We start from the raw sequence: 25787 nt of genomic DNA, 5'->3' as shown, positions 1-25787 counted from the left end.
TGCGTAGAGTTTGCAAGTTCTCTCCCAACTGGTTAACGGGGTTTTCAAAATAGTTCTTCGGTTTCCCCTTATCCAAAAAAGAGGTTAACGGTAATAGTTAGTGTAGGGAGCTGTTGGCTCGCGTGGCATAATCAGCTTGCCACCACCGTCCTACGCATTGTAACCCGGTTACCTGTTTAAAGGCATTATACGTCACTAGAGCCGCGTTCACACTTACCCCTTAAATCGCTTCGTTTAGATAACTATTTTTCAAAACCAGCGTGAGAAATCGCTTCGCGTTGGTTCGGGAAACAACTTGTCCAAGTCCGCTCGCTTAGAATCGCTTTCAAAACGACAAGGCGGGGAAGTCAAATTGCTCGTATTTTCCAAAATAATGGGAATAAAATTCTAAATAATGTCCAATAATATTACTTTATGTATAGTAAACATGATTAACTAATTGTTTTGGGATACATTTTAGTATTTTCAAAATTCTAGTCATAATTTGAAATGGCGTTAAGCCTTGGCTATAAGCGAACCGGGCTGAATAGATTTCGCGCGTGTGAACCAAGAATTATCGTCGGCGGTCAAAACTGGCATACAAACCGACCTAAACTGGGTTTTAGGCTCTAGTGTGAACGTGGCTTAGATGACTTAAGCCTAAGGTGGTGCCTTGGGTATTAGCCTAGCTGATTATTATTATGCATATATTTATGCATCGGAAAAATGCGTATGTGGGATCGCTTTTTATCGCTGCTCCAAATCACTCTCGATGCTACATGTATAGAAGCACGCACCCGTTACGTTTTAGTTTATCCCTCACGTGCCGTGATGAAATTGAATAATGATTCGGTCGTATCGTCTCAATATATTCATTTTCCCGAAGTACAATAAATACCTTCTTGGTTTTATAAGTTAAAAAGTCGATAGACTGTGTCTTAAAAACGACTATAGATTTTGCTCTAGTCTTAAAAAGGATTTGGCTTTCGGTAAGCGGGCGACTTTAAGAGGCAGTTACTCTTTTTTGTATGTTATGGATGTGTCCTATAAAAAATAATCAAATTTTAATTTTCAGATACCTGAAAATCAGTGAAAGTAATTTTTATCAAAGGGCATTAGAACTCTAAATTGAACGGGTTCATCTCGCAAACAACGAATTAAAGACTTTGCAATGGATTTGAAATTCGGCGTAATTGAGGTAGAAAAATTAATAAAAACGTACTTAATCTTGGATTACATCATATGCCTTAATGTTAGCGTAAAACGAAACAAGATTTTTTAAATTATAGTAAGAACTTGCTGCCAAAAGCGACATAAGACCCAAAAGTGTGTCAACTCTACCTTTGCGCCCGTTAAAATATTTACTGAGAGTAGTCTCACAATAGACTACATATTCTACTAGTTGGAATAATACTAGCAACGTTATATTTAGTCTATGATCTACCGCGATTTTATCTCTTCGATTTATTATCCCGTAGACATACGTTCTAAAACGCCCCACCTCGCCTCGTATTTTGTAATAAGTACAGAAACGCATCAGCTGCATTCAGCAATAACTAGTCTATTATATTTTAAAATTCCTTTGATTCAAAGATAAAATAATTTGTGATAATAGACTTAAACGCGCCTTCCCAATCGACCGCCATGACCTTACAGTCTAGGGCGAGGGTGATGAAAAAACCGGTTTTGGAGGGATGAAATTTCTGCGGTAGAGGGCTGGCTCGTTGGTTGTCTGTACGATAATGGCGGCGCCCAGTAAACGTTTCTAAAAAGAGTGTATAGATAATAATACTAGTGAAAAGGTAGTAAATAAGAACAGTATTGTAATTACAAGCGTAAATGTTTTAGTTTAATAGTATCATATGTAACATAGTTACTCATAAGTGTGCCTCTGTTTAACATCTCCGTATTAAAAATTTAAATGAGACCTTGAATCACAACCACCAAATAAAATACAGCACTAACGTCGCGTAAAACTGGTTTTAACTTCCTTCCCTCCCCGCCAGAACTACTTTTGATGGCGATAAAACCGTCATCGACTGGGAAGTGACGTCAATTACGTCATATCCTTGCAACAAGGTCTCATTGAGAAAAAGTTATTTCTGGCACACTTATGATTTAATAACTTACATATGATAGTATGTAACCAAAGTTACCTCTTTCTCGTTTTGGAAACAAGTGGTTCCTATTTTAATAAAATACATTCTATTAAACATGTATTTTTTTAAAATATGTTTTAACAGTTTAAGTTCTAGCGGTCTATTAAAAGGCTGGCGCTATTTCTGAGGGGGGGGGGCAGTGTTTCCCCTTAGGCGCCGCCGCCGCCGCCACCGATTTTTTTCAACGCCGCCGATTATTTTCTGAAAATCGGCGCGCCACGCCGCCGCCGAACTAATTATCGTTCCCGCCGCCGCCGTTGAAAATTGGTTCGGCGCTATGCTCTAGTTATACCGTACTGACACACTTTTGGGTCTTGCTGCTGCTAATATGTAAAATCGGGGCATTCACCGATTAGTACAGTCAGGGGATTGAAAGTGTTTGGTTTCAGAGATTTTCGTTTGACTTAATTTGCAGGATGCCATTGCCTTGGACATTGGAAAAATATACCTCGACACAATTTCTTACCTGGGAAATTATTTCAACAAAAGGTTGTTCTCTGATTTTATTTTTATTGCCGCCAAGAAAATAAGAACTACTGAGGTGTAGTAATAAACGATTTCTATTCAAGTGATACATGAAGTTTTCATATAAATGTATTTTAATTAAGTTATACCCATAGATATAAGAAATGTATAAAAAGGTCTAGATAAATTTCGGGGCGTCTAAGCCTAACATAAAATACGGAATTGACACCTAGCAGACCCCGAGGAAGGCACGTGACCAAGAGCGCGAGCTCTCTTAGCATTTTAGTACTAAGTGCTTGACCTTTCCGCAGGCGGTAGTCTTTAGACACCATCTGTTGGTGACTTTTAGTATAATTTTTAAGCAGGAGACAATGGCTCTCGCGATGATAGCACGAGCTTTCTTACCGATAGATAGCGCCTTATAAGGATAGCCTGCAGAAATTACGCATTTCTGCTAGCTGTCACCTCCGTATTCACTCCCTTTGAAATATTTTATCTAGACCTTTATATACGTTTCCTATATCTATGGTAATACCACGAAGATATTCATACACACCTTTCACAACATCCGTAATTCACAAGGGCAGGACTTTAAGCTATTCAGGATGATAAAATTAGCGAATAAGTAGATTAGTCCATTATGAAAAGGGATAATAATGCTAAACCCTAAACAAATTTGAAGAAATTTAAAAACTTACTATTAGCTCGTACCGATAGGTCTTCGAGCAAACAAAAAGACGCGAAACTTGGACCAAATAGATCTTCGAGTGAAAAATTAAATGAAATAAAATAGCCAGAAATTCCAATGGTACACCGGTTTCGTCCTATTTGGGACTCATCAGTACCGTGCGGGAAATCTGGCTTGCGACTATAACACCGAATAGAGAAACTAAGCCTAAATATTAAAAATTTAAAAACGAGTTGCATAGGACGAAACCGGTCTACCGATGGAGTTTCTGGCTATTTTATTTCATTTAATTTTTCACTCGAAGATCTATTTGGTGCGAGTTTCGCTATCGGTACGTGCTATTAGTAAGTTTTTAAATGTCTTCAAATTTGTTTAGGATTTAGCTTTATTATCCCTTTTCATAATGGATTAATCTACTAATTCCCTAATTTTGTCATCCTTTACAATGCAGTCCATAGGTGGATCCTTTTAACTTTAAGCTCCACCACTATTTAATCATTTGTAGGGAAAGAGCCTGCCATGTTACAAGGCTGCCTCTTTTTCGGAGAAAGCTCCGATAGTTCCGCAGTTAGACCGATTCCGAATTGCCTATTTTTCGCATTCATGGGTGCATATGAATAATTTCATAGTAATACAATTTTAACTAAATCACAAGTACTAATCCATAGTAAAAATTCAATGAGACCTTATTTTACGCGGATCTTTAATAATCGGGTTGTTCGTTTTAAAATTCTTGTCTTACTTCTACTTAACCACTCAAAAAGGAAAATAAAAATGTTAAATTTTCCCGATCGTGATCATCAAACCAACTTGATACCGTGTGTCAATTCCATTACTTCCGTTTCTTTTCTAAAACGTTGGTGACTCGTATTTCGTTACTTTTTGAAAGTTAGGCAATAGGCGATACTATAAAGTAAATTTGGTCTTAACCAACTTGTTAAAATGGGAAAACAAAATCACGTGACCACCTTTTCACAGTCAACTTCGATTCGGTAACTCGTGTAAATAGTTGGCCGTGCGATGTTAAAGAAAAAAAAATATTCCTTCCAGATACTGCAGACAGCTAATTAACTTACACTTTTCTATTACAAAATGTTTTAAATAATAAATCGATCAAAATTTAAACCACCATTAGCAAAATAAAATGAATAATAGTTCGTATTTCTTAAGATAGATGGCGCGGCAGTTCTCCACAAACTCACGTTACTACCATCTTTTCAGCCCCCCTGGACTTTATAGTTTCGCCTATTTACGTCACATTTTTTAAAGAAGAGAAATAGATTTAGGGCATACTTTTAGGTTATGTTGTGTATTACTGATTTCATTCCATCGCAATTTGGCGACTCACCTCGTCTAACACATGCGTATTTTTCAGCGCAAAAATCATTATGTGTGAAGTGAAAGATTTGACTTCTTACAATGGAAGTGGCACCATGAAGGAGGTAACACTCGTTCTAAGCAAACATTAACAGCGAAGTACTGGCACTCGGAAGAAAAATACTCACTGCTGTTCCCCAGTCTGGTCCCCCAACACCGCCAGCGGTATGCATACCATTGAAACCATCCAACGTAAAGCCCTCCGTTTTGTTGCCAACATCGGTTTCTCTTGGAGTACAAGCATGACGCGAGTCTTGAAAAACTTTAAATGGGATTCCCTCTCGGACCGTCGCCGCGTCAAACGCCTCGCAATAGTAAACGGTGTTATTCACCGCTCCAACGGAGCCCTGGCCCCGCTTACGTCCGCCATCTCGTCTTGGCGTCGCGCTCCGCGTGGAATGAAATCCGCGGCTCTCATTCTTCCTTGCTTTCGACTCTCCGTCCGCAGGCACTACTTCCTCCCCTCTTCGATCCGTGACTGGAACTCTCTCCCGGACTTCCTTAAGTCCATTCCCAACCCCAAACAGTTCGGCAAGGAAGTAACTGAGTTCCTAGAACTTCATATTTAACTCGTTTACATGTAATAATGTAATATATAACTCCTTTATTTTGTTTTATTTCCCTTGTATCTCCCTCACATTGTACTGTTTTCCTGTACATACAAACTGTATATATTTTTTCTCTGTATATGTATAATTTGTATTGTCCACTGTCTTAACGTGATGGGTCTGTTAGAACTTAGGTGTTTCACAATGTGTCGAAACCAAAAAAGGAAAAATATATTTTTGTAACAAGTGTTTTTTTTTGTTTGTTGTAACCGTGTCGAATTTGGTTCGGAAGCAAAGCGTTAGTGTAAAAACCCCAAAAACGAGTTGAAGGAAGGCATAAGCTTTCTAGCAGAGCCCCGATTCCCAGAAAAGCCCGTTAACCGGACCCGAACAATAAGAGTGGAAAAATTGGGAAGTAGGCCTGGAGGGTAAAAATACAGGTGCGCCTGAGAAGACGCTCGAAATTGAAGAAGGAGATTTTTGGAGAAAAACTTTAGTAGTAAGACTTCGTAGAGAGCCAAGTTCGACAAAATAAGCGCTCCCATAAAATCAACCATTACCTATTAAACTATTTTATATATTTTCAAATAAGAACGACTTTTTATTTAACTTCCAAACCAGAGTTAAGTTAAAATAACCTCAGTCAAAGTTCCCGAGTTATTTTATGGTGCCGAAACCCGGGATGGTTGGATAATAGAGTTAATTAGTATACAGTTGAAAGTAAAGTTAGAAAAATTAAGTTTAATCGGTCATCGTAAGTCAAGAAAAATGGAAGATTTAGAGAGACTTAAAAAGTTAAGAGCTACGAAAAGGACATTAGTCACCAAATACGTGAACAAAATCACGACCGATCTGACGAGTACTCCGCTCGATATAAGGAGTCTACAGAAGAGTTTGGTACATCTAAAAACTAGGGAGGAAGAACTACAACAACTGGACCAGCAGATATGCGCCAAGACGAAAATCGAAGATTTGGATGCTGAATTAGCCGGTACATTAAAGTATGAAGAAGAGATTAATGACGCTAGAGATGAAGCTGAAAATGCTATTGATAACAGCCTATCCGCGACAGCTAGTACGATAATCGGATATCAGTCGCCGAGGGTCACTCATCAAACAGGAGGTACGATCCAGAATAGAGCACAGCCAGGAGGACCACCTACACCAGGAAGTCTACCTCCCCAAGGACCACCTGGACTCGGAAATCAACAAAGTACGAACGTCGGAGGACAACAATTAAGTGTCGGTAATATTCAAGGTACGAGCATCGGAATTCAACAAAGTGCGAGTGTCGGAAATAACGCGATAGGTTCTCGGTTAAGACTTCCCAAAATAAATCTCGAGTCGTTTCACGGTAACCCAAGCAAGTGGCTGTGTTTTTGGAATCTATTCGAAACCACAATTCATCTCAACGGATCGCTAACTAAGGTAGACAAATTCAGTTATTTGAAGTCGTATTTAAGCGGCGCCGCTGCGAACGCCGTAGCCGGATTAGCATTAACAGAAGTAAATTACGACAAGGCAGTTGGCATATTAAAAGATAGATTTGGTAGAGACGACATAATAATTAACGCCCACATGAATAACATTTCGAATTTGACGCCAGTTAGACGTTCCACAGATTTATCAGCTTTGCGCGCATTTTATGACCATTGCGTAGTAGAAGTAAGAAGTTTAGAGTCCTTGGGTAGAGCGACTGATGGAGGTTTCCTCCATCATATTATAACCAAGATGATTCCGTATGAATTAGCGCTTGAGTACAGCAGGAAGTTGGACCAGAATAGCCAGTTAGTTGTAGAAAACTTATTAGAATTCATTCGAAAAGAATTAGAGAGTAGAGAGCGAGCTCAAGCCTTCACAAGGATGAACGAAAGAGCCTCGGAAAGCGTAGTAAAAGATAGTCTAAAAGATAATTCTAAGGAATATAAAAAAACTAAGAAGTCAACCTCTTTAGCCCTAACAAATGGTGTAGAAGTTATTTGCCCATTTTGCGAAGCCGCGCACAACGCCGTCGAATGCAAAGCCAAAACTATAACAGAGAGACTAGAGATTTTAAAGAAAAAACGGAAATGTTTTCGATGTCTTAGAGGAGATCATATGTCTAGGTATTGCAATTCGAAGATACAATGTAAATATTGCCAAAGACGACATCACACTTCAATGTGCGAAAGTAGAGAAAAGGATGAGGTTAACAAGAGTAAGGAAAGAGATACTAAAGTCGAGGTTGAAGAAGCGGGAAGTCACTCATTAGTTCAGGGAGGAGTCAAGGAACCTTCTAGCGGTAGCATTTTATTACAAACCGCTATGGTCATATTAAAAGGAAAAAGTAAACAAGATGTCGCGAGATGTTTGATAGACGGTGGCAGTCAAAGGACTTTTATAAGGAGAGACTTATCCGAAAGTTTAAAGTTGCCGGTTATTGGAGAAATCAAGTTAAACTATTTTCCATTCGGAGCCACCAAACCCACCTCTATCATGACAAAAAGAGTCCAAGTAGAAGTTAAGAGTATACATGACAACCAGTCTTTACTATTAGAAGCGATCGAAACACCAGAAATCAGCGCCGCTAAAATCCAGATTCCGAGTCAAGAGATTAAGAAACATTTAGAAGAAAAGAATTTGAAACTAGCTGATGATTTAAAACTAAATTACCCAACGAAAGGGGAAATAGGATTGTTAATAGGATCGGACAATTACTGGAAGGTTTTCAATACCCAAGTACCCGTAGAAAGATTAAGCGAATCATTGGTTGCTATGGAAACCACATTTGGCTGGGTGGTCCAAGGACCTACTTCAACAACTTGCCTATACCTGAATTCACAAGTCGAAGAAGAAATTCAATCGAGTTCCATAAATCTAATTTTAGAATCAGATCGAGAAAGTAAAATCGGAGACGGACTAAAAGCATTTTGGGAAGTAGAATCCTTGGGAATTACAGAGTCGGGAGAAAAAGAAGTAAATGGGAGCCACCAAGAAGCGATAACCAAATTCGAAAAGACAATCGAAAAAATAGATGGACGATATCAAGTCAGGCTACCTTGGACAGAAGATCACCCGAATTTGGCCAACAATTTCAACATGGCTCAAAAGAGACTAGAAAGCCTCTCCCGAAGATTCCGAAGGAACCCTCACTTACTCGAAGATTACAGGGCAATAATCGAGGACTACGAGAAGAGAAACATAATAGAGAGAATCCCAGAGGGTGAAAACGAACCAGGACCAATATATTACATTCCACATCAGCCCGTAATAAACCAAGAGAGAGCGACGACTAAAGTCCGCGTCGTTTTCGACGCCTCGTCGAGGGAAAAGAACGAAGTATCATTGAACGAATGTTTATTACCCGGTCCAAACCTCAATCCAGATTTACTTGACGTCCTGCTAAAGTTTCGAATCAAGAGAATAGTCATTACGTCCGACATTGAAAAAGCGTTTTTGCAAATAGCTATAGCTCCAGACGATAGGAACGCGTCAAGGTTTCTGTGGAATCCAGACCCATGGAATCAAACGCCAGGAAAAGTCATAACCTACAGGATGACGAGAGTTCTCTTTGGAGTGACTTCTAGTCCCTTCCACCTAGCTGCGACCGTCAAATTTCATATAAAGGGTTACGAGCCGAGATATCCAGAAACATGTCAACTTCTGGATCAAGACCTATATGTTGACGATTTCATCACGGGAGCTGACGAAGACACGATGGCGTATGAGAGAGCGAAGGAAGCGAAAGAAATCCTATCAGCGGCAAAGATGAATTTAAGGAAGTGGAAAACCAATTCGGAGGCACTTCAACGAAGAATCAAGGAAGAAAATTGGGAGGGCAATCCGACAACGGAGAGTACCACAAAAATAGTCAATCCCAAGTCAGATAAAGTTTTAGGCATGATGTGGAACCATATCAAAGATACATTCACGTTCAACGTTGATTCTCTAATGAAAGACTTGGCAAGATTCAACGACACGAAGAGATGCGTTCTACAGTCAGCAGCGAGGGTATTCGATCCACTTGGTCTAGTAACTCCATTTTCGATAAGAATAAAAATAATCTTCCAACAGGTTTGGGTAGCAGGAATAGATTGGGATGACACTCTACCAGAAGAATTAATCATGGCATGGAATTGTTGGCGATCAGAACTCCCAGACCTAGGACTGATTTCCACTCCACGACATTGCCTATCGAACCAAAGAGAAGGCGATATACAAGAAAGAGAGCTACACTGTTTCTGCGACGCGAGTGAAGCAGCGTACGGAGCGGTAGTTTACGCCAGAATCAAGACATTGGAGGGCATCATTTTTACTCAGTTGGTCACATCCAAGTCCAGAGTCGCTCCGTTGAAGAAAATAACACTCCCAAGGCTAGAGTTATTGGGTGCACTAGTTGGAGCGAGGCTGACCAAGGCAGTGAACGAGCTGTTCAAGGCGCCCCAGGAAAAAATGTTCCTTTGGTCAGATTCAAACATAGTCATACACTGGATTCATGGACTAACCCGAAAATGGAAACCGTTCGTAGCCAACCGCGTCGAGGAAATTCAGAGTATATCCGAACCTCAAGCGTGGAATCACTGTCCCGGAAAAGACAATCCCGCGGACTTGCTCACCAGAGGAGAAAAACTATCGGATTTAGTAAACAAGGAAGCCTGGTGGAAGGGACCAGAATGGCTAAGGAGAGAACGCGAAAAATGGCCTTTAAAAGGGGTGAAGGAATTGACCCAAGAAGAAAAAATTGAGTTGAACTTAGACCATGAAACTAGAAAAAACTACATAGAAAGCGTCCAAACCGTAGTAAACATCAAACCTTTAGATCAAGATCAGAAGCAAAGAATTGCATTAGAAAATTACAGTTCGCTAAAATTTCCAGTAAGAGTATTTGCCTGGATGAGGAGATTTACAAGAAATGCGAGAGAGAATGCCATAAAAAATTTAAAGCCACTATCGGCCGAAGAAATTCAAGAATCAAAGGATTATTTCATAAGAAAAACGCAAGGTGAAGCATTTTCAAGGGAAATAGAAGACCTCAGAAAAAATAGGAAACTAAAAAAACCATCTGAGATAATAGAGCTTAATCCGTTTCTTGATGAAAAAGGAATTTTACGAGTTGGGGGACGCCTTCACAAGTCCTCAGATTTAAATTACAACGAGAGACATCCAATTATTTTGCCAAAAACCCATAAATTAACAAAATTGATAATTGATGAAGCGCATTTAAGAGTTTACCACCAGGGACTAGCAAACACATTAGCGCAGGTTAGAGAAAATTACTGGATTTTAAAAGGAAGACAACAAGTCAAGCAACGCGTAAATCAATGCCTAAAATGTCGCGCTTGGAACGCAAAGGCTCTACAAGAAGAAACAGCACCTCTGCCTAGAGATCGAATTACGCAATCTGCTAGTTTCGAGGTAACAGGGGTCGACTTTGCAGGCCCGTTATACATTAAGGGAGAAACAAACCCCAAGGTTTATATTTGCTTGTTTACGTGTGCCGTTACACGTGCCATACATTTAGAGTTAGTCAAGGAAATGTCAACTGCCACATTTATTTTAGCGTTACGTAGGTTTATATCTAGAAGAGGTTTAGTAAGAACGATATATTCGGATAACGCGCTAAGTTTCAAAAAAGCAAATAAAGAATTAATCACGATTTGGAAGAACATCTGCAAGAAAGAAGTATACGAATATTTCGGTCAACACGGAATTACGTGGAAGTTTATCGCGGAACGGTCCCCTTGGTGGGGTGGGTTTTACGAGAGGCAGGTAAAAACCGTGAAAATCGCGCTAAAAAAGAATATCGGAAGAGCATTATTAAACTTCGACGAGTTGCAAACCGTTATCGCGGAAGTAGAGGCGGTAATAAATTCGCGGCCGCTTACGTACCAGTACAGTGATGCCGGAGAACCAGTCGCGTTGACACCAGCCCATTTTCTAGTCGGACACCGTCTGACGTCATTGCCGCCAGACTCAAAACTAGACCCATCAACCAGTATCAAAAGAATCGAAGCAGTGAAGAGGTATAAATACCAAGAAACGCTTCTAAATAGGTTTTGGAGGAGATGGAAGCAAGACTACCTATTACAGTTAGGATCAGCGCATCAAGTGGATTTAAACAAGAAGGGTTCGATTAAAACCGGAGAGATAGTTCTAGTGAACGAAAGAAATCAACCACGTCAACAATGGAAGATGGCTAAAATAGAAGAAGTGTTTGCTGGACGGGATTCGAAAGTGCGGTCTTGTTCACTTAAGTTGCCAAATACATCTATGATTAGAAGGGCCATAAATCTACTATATCCTCTTGAACTTAATTAGACTGAATTAACATGAACTAACTATAAGGATAGTTCATGGTGGGGAATTTGTTAGAACTTAGGTGTTTCACAATGTGTCGAAACCAAAAAAGGAAAAATATATTTTTGTAACAAGTGTTTTTTTTTGTTTGTTGTAACCGTGTCGAATTTGGTTCGGAAGCAAAGCGTTAGTGTAAAAACCCCAAAAACGAGTTGAAGGAAGGCATAAGCTTTCTAGCAGAGCCCCGATTCCCAGAAAAGCCCGTTAACCGGACCCGAACAATAAGAGTGGAAAAATTGGGAAGTAGGCCTGGAGGGTAAAAATACAGGTGCGCCTGAGAAGACGCTCGAAATTGAAGAAGGAGATTTTTGGAGAAAAACTTTAATAGTAAGACTTCGTAGAGAACCAAGTTCGACAAAATAAGCGCTCCCATAAAATCAACCATTACCTATTAAACTATTTTATATATTTTCAAATAAGAACGACTTTTTATTTAACTTCCAAACCAGAGTTAAGTTAAAATAACCTCAGTCAAAGTTCCCGAGTTATTTTAGGGTCTTAGACCTCTTGTTGAGCAATAAAAGAACTAAAGAACTAAAGAATGAAACTTACTTCTGAAACACCAGAAACGGGATACGATTTTGATAAATGAGAGAATCATTAAGGTTGGAATATTCAACATTGAACCGCGTCTCTTTGGTACGCGTATGCGGGCATCAGTAAAGTTTACGTGTAAATAAGCAGAGTGCGAAACTTAATTTTTGTACTGTTTGTTTGTGGGTAAAATTTAAAGGTCACTGATCAAGTGTTCTGATAATTATTTATTTTTAATATTTACCTTAATTTTTAATGGCTGCCTTACGTTTAACCGCTCGCATTAAATTTCTGCAATGTACGATAGGTAGTGGATTTTTAATTAAATTTAAGCTCGACAGTAATATTAATCTTTTATCTACGTCACTAAAGCAAGTGCTGAAATATAACCTCTGATTTTAAAATCTGCATCAAAATAGGCTCTTGAATCATTTTATTTTTCAATACTGTTATTTTTCTTCTTGAATGGCAATTGCAAGTTGCAACAGATGTCGCTACGACGAATCGACAATTGGATACCCTTAGGCTGATTGGTGGAATAATGTATTTTCGTTCGCTTAGGGTGTTGAAGTTTTCATCATACCAGTTGATGCGACCGAAGAGAAATTCCTCTCCAACTACAGATTTTCCAGCGTTATTGACTATACCAACAGTTTAATCCTCTCGCCAGCACCCTCATTGGTTAAGAAGACTTCTATTGAGGGTGTAGTTTCCGTTGAATATTCGGTAAGTTACGTATATATCTGTAAAGCTTCTTGATTAATTTAGTACCCATTATGTTATAAATGGTCATAAATTAGGTGATATTTAGTAAGCATTAAGATTATGGGGCCAGCAAGCTACGAATTCTTAGATAAACCATTTAAAACCGTTTTCAATTTTAATTCACAAACTATAAAATATTGTTTTCAATTAAAGGGGTTTTCCACCGAGATCTTCGGTTTCCCCTTCCCATAAAACTTACTGAGGTTAACGGTAATAGCTAGTGTAGGGAGCTGTTGGCTCGCGTGGCATGAAGGGCTTGCCACCACCCTTCTACGCATTGTAACCCGGCCACCTGTTACTTGATCACGCACAAGCAACATTGCTTATGTGATTGAAGGTGGTGCTTTGGGTATTAGCTCTATTTAAAAAAAAATTATATTTCATACAATGAGTAATAATTTTAATACGGAAGACTCATGAGACGGTTGTATTTAATTAAAATTTATTGTAAAATTATATTTAAATACAAACATTTAAAACGGGATGATCAGAATTTTAAAATTACGTTTCGGTTCTTACGTATCCTTTGTCAAGTGTAAAATGTTTCGAATTTAACCAGCTTATTTATACAACATTTACAATAGATATAATTACGTCATATTTCTATACATTTATAAATGGAGGAGAGAACATTAGGTAAATATAGCTGGAGGGACGATGAGACCATTTTCAATATCAGGGAAATCTTTATCTAGATTTAAGTTTCCGAATTTTCTAATGATAATTTTTTCTGCAAGTTTTCGTTTAACGTTTTTTTTGTATGACGAAATTTTTTATTGTTAGTCTATTAAATGGCCGTCGTTTATCGTATGAAATGCTTAGCTATTATGGGGGTCAAGGTTAGTCACTCCAACATATTTTCCTGAGCAAGAACCGCAAGGGATTTGGTAAATCACGTCATCTAGATTTAATTTGTTGTTACAATTGTTTATTTTGTTTTTTATTGGATTTTTAAATAAAGTTTTAAACGTATTACGTATTATAATTATAATATATACATATATAAAAATGTTTATTGGGTTTATAATACAAAAAATATATGTCAATGTAAATAAATGTAAATATAACACTTATAAACCCACACTTTCATGACGTCAGCTTTTTTTGCACATGACAATAACACCCGTTAGGAGACTTTCTCGCGGCATTATAACCCTTTTGGGGGGATGAACTTGATACCGTCGAGTCAGCGTATCTCTCTCCTTTTTTTAAGATAACGGCTGATAAAAAAAACCGGGTTATATTCGTAAGCGGCTTATTTAAGTTATTTTTTAAAGGAAACGGGAAAGCCGCGGGTTATATTCATCTGTGGGCTCTCTGACTCGGCGGGTTATATTCATCTGCGGGCTCTCTGACTCGGCGGGCTCTGTGACTCGGCGGGCTCTCTGACTCGGCGGGCTCTGTGACTCGGCGGGCTCTCTGACTCGGCGGGCTCTGTGACTCGGCGGGCTCTCTGACTCGGCGGGCTCTGTGACTCGGCGGGCTCTCTGACTCGGCGGGCTCTGTGACTCGGCGGGCTCTCTGACTCGGCGGGCTCTGTGACTCGGCGGGCTCTGTGACTCGGCGGGCTCTGTGACTCGGCGGGCTCTCTGACTCGGCGGGCTCTGTGACTCGGCGGGCTCTCTGACTCGGCGGGCTCTGTGACTCGGCGGGCTCTCTGACTCGGCGGGCTCTCTGACTCGGCGGGTTATATTCATCTGCGGGCTCTCTGACTCGGCGGGCTCTGTGACTCGGCGGGCTCTCTGACTCGGCGGGCTCTGTGACTCGGCGGGCTCTCTGACTCGGCGGGCTCTGTGACTCGGCGGGCTCTCTGACTCGGCGGGCTCTGTGACTCGGCGGGCTCTGTGACTCGGCGGGCTCTGTGACTCGGCGGGCTCTCTGACTCGGCGGGCTCTGTGACTCGGCGGGCTCTCTGACTCGGCGGGCTCTGTGACTCGGCGGGCTCTCTGACTCGGCGGGCTCTCTGACTCGGCGGGTTATATTCATCTGCGGGCTCTCTGACTCGGCGGGCTCTGTGACTCGGCGGGCTCTCTGACTCGGCGGGCTCTGTGACTCGGCGGGCTCTCTGACTCGGCGGGCTCTGTGACTCGGCGGGCTCTCTGACTCGGCGGGCTCTGTGACTCGGCGGGCTCTCTGACTCGGCGGGCTCTGTGACTCGGCGGGCTCTGTGACTCGGCGGGCTCTGTGACTCGGCGGGCTCTCTGACTCGGCGGGCTCTGTGACTCGGCGGGCTCTCTGACTCGGCGGGCTCTGTGACTCGGCGGGCTCTCTGACTCGGCGGGCTCTGTGACTCGGCGGGCTCTCTGACTCGGCGGGCTCTGTGACTCGGCGGGCTCTGTGACTCGGCGGGCTCTGTGACTCGGCGGGCTCTCTGACTCGGCGGGCTCTGTGACTCGGCGGGCTCTCTGACTCGGCGGGCTCTGTGACTCGGCGGGCTCTCTGACTCGGCGGGCTCTCTGACTCGGCGGGTTATATTCATCTGCGGGCTCTCTGACTCGGCGGGCTCTGTGACTCGGCGGGCTCTCTGACTCGGCGGGCTCTGTGACTCGGCGGGCTCTCTGACTCGGCGGGCTCTGTGACTCGGCGGGCTCTCTGACTCGGCGGGCTCTGTGACTCGGCGGGCTCTGTGACTCGGCGGGCTCTCTGACTCGGCGGGCTCTGTGACTCGGCGGGCTCTGTGACTCGGCGGGCTCTGTGACTCGGCGGGCTCTCTGACTCGGCGGGCTCTGTGACTCGGCGGGCTCTCTGACTCGGCGGGCTCTGTGACTCGGCGGGCTCTCTGACTCGGCGGGCTCTGTGACTCGGCGGGTTATATTCATCTGCGGGCTCTCTGACTCGGCGGGCTCTGTGACTCGGCGGGCTCTCTGACTCGGCGGGCTCTGTGACTCGGCGGGCTCTCTGACTCGGCGGGCTCTGTGACTCGGCGGGCTCTGTGACTCGGCGGGCTCTGTGACTCGGCGGGCTCTCTGACTCGGCGGGCTCTGTGACTCGGCGGGCTCTCTGACTCGGCGGGCTCTGTGACTCGGCGGGCTCTCTGACTCGGCGGGCTCTCTGACTCGGCGGGTTATATTCATCTGCGGGCTCTCTGACTCGGCGGGCTCTGTGACTCGGCGGGCTCTCTGACTCGGCGGGCTCTGTGACTCGGCGGGCTCTCTGACTCGGCGGGCTCTGTGACTCGGCGGGCTCTCTGACTCGGCGGGCTCTGTGACTCGGCGGGCTCTCTGACTCGGCGGGCTCTGTGACTCGGCGGGCTCTGTGACTCGGCGGGCTCTGTGACTCGGCGGGCTCTCTGACTCGGCGGGCTCTGTGACTCGGCGGGCTCTCTGACTCGGCGGGCTCTGTGACTCGGCGGGCTCTCTGACTCGGCGGGCTCTGTGACTCGGCGGGCTCTCTGACTCGGCGGGCTCTGTGACTCGGCGGGCTCTCTGACTCGGCGGGCTCTGTGACTCGGCGGGCTCTGTGACTCGGCGGGCTCTGTGACTCGGCGGGCTCTCTGACTCGGCGGGCTCTGTGACTCGGCGGGCTCTCTGACTCGGCGGGCTCTGTGACTCGGCGGGCTCTCTGACTCGGCGGGCTCTCTGACTCGGCGGGCTCTGTGACTCGGCGGGCTCTCTGACTCGGCGGGCTCTGTGACTCGGCGGGCTCTGTGACTCGGCGGGCTCTCTGACTCGGCGGGCTCTGTGACTCGGCGGGCTCTCTGACTCGGCGGGCTCTGTGACTCGGCGGGCTCTCTGACTCGGCGGGCTCTGTGACTCGGCGGGCTCTGTGACTCGGCGGGCTCTCTGACTCGGCGGGCTCTGTGACTCGGCGGGCTCTCTGACTCGGCGGGCTCTGTGACTCGGCGGGCTCTCTGACTCGGCGGGCTCTGTGACTCGGCGGGCTCTCTGACTCGGCGGGCTCTGTGACTCGGCGGGCTCTCTGACTCGGCGGGCTCTGTGACTCGGCGGGCTCTGTGACTCGGCGGGCTCTGTGACTCGGCGGGCTCTCTGACTCGGCGGGCTCTGTGACTCGGCGGGCTCTCTGACTCGGCGGGCTCTGTGACTCGGCGGGCTCTCTGACTCGGCGGGCTCTGTGACTCGGCGGGCTCTCTGACTCGGCGGGCTCTGTGACTCGGCGGGCTCTCTGACTCGGCGGGCTCTGTGACTCGGCGGGCTCTCTGACTCGGCGGGCTCTGTGACTCGGCGGGCTCTCTGACTCGGCGGGCTCTGTGACTCGGCGGGCTCTGTGACTCGGCGGGCTCTCTGACTCGGCGGGCTCTGTGACTCGGCGGGCTCTCTGACTCGGCGGGCTCTGTGACTCGGCGGGCTCTCTGACTCGGCGGGCTCTGTGACTCGGCGGGCTCTCTGACTCGGCGGGCTCTGTGACTCGGCGGGCTCTGTGACTCGGCGGGCTCTCTGACTCGGCGGGCTCTGTGACTCGGCGGGCTCTCTGACTCGGCGGGCTCTGTGACTCGGCGGGCTCTCTGACTCGGCGGGCTCTGTGACTCGGCGGGCTCTCTGACTCGGCGGGCTCTCTGACTCGGCGGGCTCTATGACTCGGCGGGCTCTCTGACTCGGCGGGCTCTCTGACTCGGCGGGCTCTCTGACTCGGCGGGCTCTGTGACTCGGCGGGCTCTGTGACTCGGCGGGCTCTCTGACTCGGCGGGCTCTCTGACTCGGCGGGCTCTGTGACTCGGCGGGCTCTCTGACTCGGCGGGCTCTCTGACTCGGCGGGCTCTATGACTCGGCGGGCTCTCTGACTCGGCGGGTTCTGTGACTCGGCGGGCTCTGTGACTCGGCGGGCTCTGTGACTCGGCGGGCTCTCTGACTCGGCGGGCTCTGTGACTCGGCGGGCTCTCTGACTCGGCGGGCTCTGTGACTCGGCGGGCTCTCTGACTCGGCGGGCTCTGTGACTCGGCGGGCTCTCTGACTCGGCGGGCTCTGTGACTCGGCGGGCTCTGTGACTCGGCGGGCTCTGTGACTCGGCGGGCTCTGTGACTCGGCGGGCTCTCTGACTCGGCGGGCTCTCTGACTCGGTGGGCTCTGTGACTCGGCGGGCTCTGTGACTCGGCGGGCTCTCTGACTCGGCGGGCTCTGTGACTCGGCGGGCTCTCTGACTCGGCGGGCTCTCTGACTCGGCGGGCTCTGTGACTCGGCGGGCTCTCTGACTCGGCGGGCTCTGTGACTCGGCGGGCTCTGTGACTCGGCGGGCTCTCTGACTCGGCGGGCTCTGTGACTCGGCGGGCTCTCTGACTCGGCGGGCTCTGTGACTCGGCGGGCTCTCTGACTCGGCGGGCTCTGTGACTCGGCGGGCTCTCTGACTCGGCGGGCTCTGTGACTCGGCGGGCTCTCTGACTCGGCGGGCTCTCTGACTCGGCGGGCTCTCTGACTCGGCGGGCTCTCTGACTCGGCGGGCTCTCTGACTCGGCGGGCTCTGTGACTCGGCGGGCTCTCTGATTCGGCGGGCTCTGTGACTCGGCGGGCTCTCTGACTCGGCGGGCTCTCTGACTCGGCGGGCTCTGTGACTCGGCGGGCTCTCTGACTCGGCGGGCTCTCTGACTCGGCGGGCTCTCTGACTCGGCGGGCTCTCTGACTCGGCGGGCTCTCTGACTCGGCGGGCTCTCTGACTCGGCGGGCTCTCTGACTCGGCGGGCTCTCTGACTCGGCGGGCTCTCTGACTCGGCGGGCTCTCTGACTCGGCGGGCTCTCTGACTCGGCGGGCTCTCTGACTCGGCGGGCTCTCTGATTCGGTTGACAGGTCAAATCGAATGGGTAGTGCAACGTCTCCTTTTGGGAAATTTCATATTTTATATAGGTCTACATTACGCCCGACTTTGAACAAAATCGGCAATAAACACCTCGGGTACTCTCCTTGTCAGTCACCAACAATCTTAAGGATACAAAAACCACCGTGTTCGCTATTGAATCCAAACAATTGACTATGGAAAAGTCAATCACAGCAATTGAAAGTGCTATAAATGATTTGGGGAAATTGTAAGATAGGGTAACAAATGTTGAACATGATATAGCTGCAGTTGACTCACGTGCCAAAGCCCGAAGCGAAGAAAATAGAATGAGGATTGATAATCTAGAAATTCTGCTAAAACGCAACAACCTAGTGATAAGGGGGATTCAAAATAGTGACACTGAAGATCGCGCTGGGTTGGCTAATAAAGTTATTGATCTGTTTACACATAAACTCATAGTTAATGTCAATGTAACCCCTACGCAAGTCTTTCATAAAGGCCCTTTTCTCACGGGAAAACTAGATCGATTGTGTACAAAGCTGACTCCTACGTAAAAATCAAAAATATGCTATTAAAAGGCTCCAATTTATATATCGAACACGATTTTACCTCAGATCAGCTATTGGCCAGATATGAATTAAGACACTTCGCTAAATCTAAGCCAAATTAATATAAATTTATCTCTACTAATTCTATTAATATAGAACATGAATTGAACAAATACGATTTCTCGAAAAATGTAGTAGAAAAAGTGTAAATATTATTTTAATGTTCGTTTTTTAGCACCTAGTTCAAATAAAACCTTATGATCAATCTAATTTGCACCAATGTCAAAAGCGTAAACAAAATGTTTTCTAATCTATATAGTACTTGCTGTGTACGAAACTATGATAATGATGTTTTCGAGCTCACTGAAACGTGGTTTAAAGTTTGCACAATGCTATCCTAATCTAAAATTCGTTTGTCAAGGACGTAAATATGAAGGAGGTGGGGGAGTGGGTTTTTACTTAAAAAACAATATTGAATTTTACGTGATTGAAGAAGCTTGTATAGTTAATGAATGTTGTAAAATTTACACTATCAAAATGAATAACATATTCTTTTCTGTACTTTATCGAACTGGAAATAAGCTTGATGTTTTTTTCTAACTCTTGAGGCAATGTTCGATAAAATGGGTTCACCTACCAGTTGTTAAATACTTATGGGTGATTTAAATATTAACCTTAATGTTTCTAACAATATAACACAACGGCTACTTGATTTGACAAGAAGCTATGGGTTAACGCAATTAATAACCGAATCAACCATGATCACTAATGATAACTCTATCCTGATTGACCACTGTTTCACAAATTGTACGGCCTCAGTCATAGTACTAAGACTTAGATATCTCTTACCCTAGAAGATAACGCTACGTATATCCCAAAGCTAAGAATTAGAAATACATCAGAATACAATACTAATAAGTTCATTAATACCCTTCAAAATAAAAACTGGGATTTCTTAGCCAATTCTCGGGAGGTCAAAATGGCATTTGAAATTTTTCATGATTTTTTTGTTGATACGTATAATCAGTCCTTTCCATACTATGAAGTTACCAAAAGTGACTGTCAGAAATTTTTACACTTGGCAAAAGACCTTGTAAGACCCGAAACGATGTGTCGAACGCTGATGTTAAAAATTCTTATTATCACGTTTTAAATGTTTGTATTCAAATATAGTTTTTACGATAATTATAATTAAATTCAATCGTATCATGAGTATTGCGTAATAAAATTATTACTTATTATAAATCACCACGACATTTCATAAAGATTATTTTTGATCAAAATTATACAATCAAATTACCCCAGCCTTAGCACCACCCTACGAGCAAAAAACTCTGCAAACTCAGGCAGCATTCAAGATGAAAAGCTTTCGTACCTGCCGGTGGGTGGTAAACTCTCATGCATCTGGGAGGCAATGAATGCCCTTGGTCGTTGTCGACGAGCACCTACCACCCTTCGAGTGGTTATTATACTTCCGCCACTGCTATCTTGTCCCTATCCCTTAGTATCCTCAATGCATGTCTAGCAGAGACAACCTGTCTGAATGGTCCCATCCACACTGTAGGAATGTGTGAATGGGCTGCCTTTTAAAGGTGAATGTTAAAAAACGAGTCTAGATGGCGTAACAGCGCTAGCTTCTCCCAGGTAGCACCTGTGATCTAACGTCTGCTACAGACAAATTTAAAAGTCATAAGAACTTTTTTCTTAAATAAACTTATCAAAATATAAGCAAACGATGCAAAAACTATTTTAAAATGCAAGTATCATTATTCAAAAAGTCAAATTTACGAATAACGATGAGGAAAAACTAATAGCGTTTATCTACCTATTTAGGTTCCATTGGTGAACCAAAGGGGGCGTAGCGATAGTTTTCGGTCCCAAATAATTTAAACCAAATATTTCTTAAAACTGTGGTACTTAATAATGTGAAGTAATTTTGAACTCTTGACGCACACGTTATTTTTATATGTTACTTAATTTAAAACAGTACCGATTTTAATATTTGGTATTTAACAATACATTTTAGATTTTGGTGGCCATCTTTTTCAGCGCCATTCTGATTTGGGTAGTAAATTCATTAATAGATTTAGTTCACAGAGATCAGTGGTCTCTCTACAATAGTCACGAAGTGGGTGAAATTGTATTTCGCCTAATGGAGCAATTGCCAACCTTCTTACTTCCAATTATTCAAAAACGTGAGTTTTTAAATTCATTAATATTTAAATACAAATACTTTCTACGCAATTAAAATGTTATTGTTAAATTGTTCCTATATCTAATATCAAACCAACTCCAATCACTTGTATTTTTTACAAGACTCATTAGACTATGCTGTTAAACTTCCCTTTGCCCACATTTGATAGTTTTATGGGAAGGTAACCGCGGTGTGACGGTTTTTAAACTTTGCCGGTTTCTGACTGTTGGCGGCCTATAGCGATTATTCAACTTGGAACCGCTTATATGTTTAAAGTTGGCCCCAACTTTCTGCTAAATCATTATGTTTGTAGGTTTCTTTAGAAACTTTGTCTGTTTAACTATAAAAGAAGTTGTGTCCATAATTGATCGGTTTTCTGCCAAAGTTGGTCAATTAAGGTTCAAACTTGACCACGTTTCTGTTTAATCTAAGGACACTGCTATATTATATTCAAAGCTAGTCTATAAAACGTAAATCATAATTTCGTAATAAGGAGTACTTATATCTAGCTAAGTTGTGGGTTTTCGTTGACACGATCCTTTTACAAAACTTGGACAATAATAATAATGCTAATATTATCAAGAACGTATTTATGTATAAGAACGTTGAACAAAAGGCATCGCTTGGACCATGATTTAATGGGTTTCAGAATGACTCCACCGTAAAATCCGCGTGCAGCGCGCGCTTGAACTAGAAACGGTTTTAACCTTTAGCACGCGCCGCACGCGGTTTTTTGGGCGGAGTTATTCTGAAACCGATTAAATCATGGCACCAAGCGCCAATTTGATCGTTCAACGTTCTTATACATATATACGTTATTGATTATAATAATAAAGCTAATACCCAAGGCACCACCTTAGCCCTAAGTCATCAAGCGACTTTTATAGCCATTAATTCAGGTGGTCGGGTTACAAAGCGTAGGAGGGTGGTGGCAAGCCCTTCAAGCCACGCGAGCCATGGCTCCTTAAACTAACTATTAACGTTTACCCCTACAAGTTTTTATGGAAGATGAAACCGAAGAGCTCGGGGGAAAACCACTTCAACCAGTGGGGAGAGATACAAGATCCAACCAAATCCTACTATATTTATATTTTCTTTCTCTTTTTCATCCGTCACTCAATTAAAAAAACAAAACTAATATAAATGAAATTCATCATTCGTATTCAAATGTAAAAAATATCAAATTTGATATTTTTAATTGGTTATGATTTCAACAAACCGCTCTTAACTTGTTTCAAAATCCAAAGTTTGTGATGTAATAGCACTGTTATCGCTTCTTTAGTTCTTTAGTTCTTTTATTGCTCAACAAGAGGTCTAAGACCCATCACGTTAAGACAGTGGACAATACAAATTATACATATACAGAGGAGATATTATATACAGTTTGTATGTACAGGAAAACAGTACAATGTGAGGGAGATACAAGGGAAATAAAACAAAATGAAGGAGTTATGTATTACATTATTACATGTAAACGTGTTAAATATAAAGTCCTAGGAACTCAGATAGCTCCTTGCGAAACTGTTTGGGGTTGGGATGGACTTTAGGAAGTCCGGGAGAGAGTTCCAGTCACGGATCGAAGAGGGGAGGAAGGAGTGCCTGTGGACGGAGAGTCGAAAGCCAGAAAGAGTCAAGCTTGAGATCAAACTTTTAAGCCTTCGTGACTACATCCATTGGTTTCGCGTATCGAAAACGTCCTGCCTTCTATTAAAAAATTGGCTGCGTTTGAAGCAAATGCAGGAAGGATTTGTTACGGCTAAGGCCTTGGTGCATTATCTTAATGCAAGTCCATAACCCTCTTTGTTAGTCTATTTTCATGTACACTATTAAACAAAAATTTTGAAACTGATATTGCTGCCGTTTTATGCATAATAGGAAATCAAAATCTGTCCCCGCGGTACAAAGTTACAAAATAAAACAATTAAAAAAATATATGTAATGCCACTGGTTATGAATTTTCAAAATAATTTGTTAGAATTAATTAATATTGTGATCGAAGATGTATAAATGTCTAATAGTTAAAAATGAATTAATAATAAAAACTTATTTTTAATATCAATTCAATTGTACATTAATTAAAATCCGATATTGTTAGTAATTAAATTATGCGACATAAAATACTTAAGGTTAAAATTTACTTCAAATTAAGATTTCAATGTTGAGTGCACCAAATCCATTACTTTTAACAATAACAGCTAACCTTTTTTAGCTTGGCGAGTTATAAACAGTTCTTGCAGCTGCATCCCTCTGCGGATGATGATTTCTTACACGAAGATGCGGCGCAGCATTTGCAATTCTGGCAAGTACAGCGGGCTTTGTTCAAAGTGCCGCAACCGGTACAGCTCTTGCAGCTACATCCTTTTCCACATGAAGATTTCTTACAAGAAGAGGCGCCACAGCAATCACAATTCTGGCAAGTGCAGCGGGTTTTATCCGGAGCGCCACAGCAGTAGCAGTCTTCGCAGCTGCATGCTTTTCCACATGAAGATTTCTTACAAGAAGATAAGTCACAGAAATCACAGTTTTGGCAAGTGCAGCTGTCTTTATTCGGAGCGCTGCAGCAGGTACAGTCTTTGCAGCTACATCCGTCTCCACATGAAGATTTCTTACAAGAAGGTGCGTCACGGCAAATACAAGTTACCTTGGCCTGAACCTGACAACTCCGGCAATCGGTACAAGTACATTTCAACCCGCTAGAGCCACCTAGATGTTTGTTTATTTATTTTTGCATAACGTAAAATGATTTCAGATAAAATTTGTTAAATTTAGAAGTCTATTTTTATCAACTTAATGGACTATTTTGCTAATTGAACTAATAAGGTAACCGTAAGATGTTTGCTTAGTTAAATGTTTGACCCAAGGCACACTAATCTGATAATTACCTTCATTTCTTAGGATTGTTTAAAGAGATGCCTGGTAACATTAATTCATAATCATCAACTTCTACCAGATCACCACTAAAAGAAGTTTCAAATTATATTTAATAGAATATAAATGAAATAGTTAGAAAATAGATTTTTTATTACAACTTCGATTGTACAAGAATATTTATCACTTCTAAAAGTGCATCGTTAATATAGATCAGGTAATCCCTTAAAACCCCTGCCGTTAAATATAAAATCATATTTCATGTCAAAATCACTACAGTTCAATGTTAAAAAGTTCAATACATCGAATACATTATTTTTCCCTATCGCAACTAGCTTTATTTGATTTCACGGAGTACAGTTATTGCAGCTACATCCTTCTCCACACGAGGATTTCTTGCAAATAGAGGCGTCAGAGCATTTGCAGCTCTGGCATGTGCAGCTGGTTTTGTTTGGAGCGCCGCAACCGGTGCAGTCTTTGCAGCTACATCCTTCTCCACACGAGGATTTCTGGCAAATAGATGCGTCACAGCATTTGCAGCTCTGGCATGTGCAGCTGGTTTTGTTTGGAGCGCCGCAACAGGTGCAGTCTTTGCAGCTACATCCTTCTCCACACGACGATTTCTTGCAAATAGATGCGTCACAGCATTTGCAGCTCTGGCATGTGCAGCTGGTTTTGTTTGGAGCGCCGCAACAAGTGCAGTCTTTGCAGCAACATCCTTCTCCACACGAGGATTTCTTGCAAACAGATGCGTCACAGCATTTGCAGCTCTGGCATGTGCAGCTGGTTTTGTTTGGAGCGCCGCAACAGGTGCAGTCTTTGCAGCTACATCCTTCTCCACACGAGGATTTCTTGCAAATAGATGCATCACAGCATTTGCAGCTCTGGCATGTGCAGCTGGTTTTGTTTGGAGCGCCACAACAGGTGCAGTCTTTGCAGCTACATTCTTCTCCACACGACGATTTCTTGCAAATAGATGCGTCACAGAATTTGCAGCTCTGGCATGTGCAGCTGGTTTTGTTTGGAGCGCCGCAACAGGTGCAGTCTTTGCAGCTACATCCTTCTCCACATGAAGATTTCTTACAAGAAGCTACGTCACGGCAAATACAAGTTACCTTTGCCTGAAGCTGACAACACTGACAATCGGTACAAGTACCTTTTGGCCCGCAAGAGCCACCTGCGTTGATAAAAATTTAAAATTAGGTGTAAAATTGTCGGAAGTAAAATATAATAAACTCTATTGGTAAATACTGTTTAAAATTTCGAAAAACATCATTTAATATAATTAAAAATACCTAACTTACCAACGGTAGTAGAGGTTTTGTCAATTTTTTTTAGTTGAAGAAAAGGAGCTGACAACAGTGAAGAGTTCAGCTAAGAGTTTACTGAATATCGTTGAAGGATGATATGACTCCGGATAGAGCGGCCGCTACCTTTTATCCCTTATTAGCACCGCCCTCTTCGGAGTCGAGTGCACAATTTGCGAGTCGTCTGCATAGCTTTAAACCAATCAGAATTCGATGATTCTAGTGCCGTGTGTAGGAAAAGGGGGCCGTGTGCATTTATCTCGAACCATCCGTTACAAAACGTGAATCAGCAAA

At 43.5% G+C, this 25787-nt stretch overlaps 2 protein-coding genes across 2 annotated transcripts; one reads left to right on the top strand and one right to left on the bottom strand.

Moving 5' to 3' along the window:
- Positions 1-5984: 5984 nt before the first annotated feature.
- LOC149955549 (uncharacterized) lies at positions 5985-24015 on the top strand. Its single transcript, XM_090166681.1, has 4 exons — positions 5985-11429; positions 12648-12812; positions 21151-21319; positions 23528-24015. Exons 1-4 carry the CDS (start codon positions 5985-5987, stop codon positions 24013-24015), a joined length of 6267 nt encoding a protein of 2088 aa, XP_090022807.1.
- A 303-nt stretch (positions 24016-24318) lies between these two features.
- LOC149955548 (uncharacterized) lies at positions 24319-25579 on the bottom strand. Its single transcript, XM_090164548.1, has 2 exons — positions 25491-25579; positions 24319-25363 (listed from the first exon to the last, which is right to left on the bottom strand). The coding sequence occupies exon 2, from the start codon at positions 25052-25054 to the stop codon at positions 24524-24526; it is 531 nt and encodes a 176-aa protein (XP_090020674.1). The 5' UTR covers positions 25055-25363; positions 25491-25579; the 3' UTR covers positions 24319-24523.
- Positions 25580-25787: the final 208 nt, after the last annotated feature.

This window comes from Leiobunum rupestre, chromosome 2 (assembly GCF_980474605.1).
Source record: "Leiobunum rupestre chromosome 2, qqLeiRupe1.1.hap1, whole genome shotgun sequence".
Lineage (NCBI taxonomy): Eukaryota > Metazoa > Arthropoda > Arachnida > Opiliones > Sclerosomatidae > Leiobunum > Leiobunum rupestre.
Note: the sequence above shows the minus strand (reverse complement) of the source record. Positions and strands in the feature narration are given on the sequence as shown.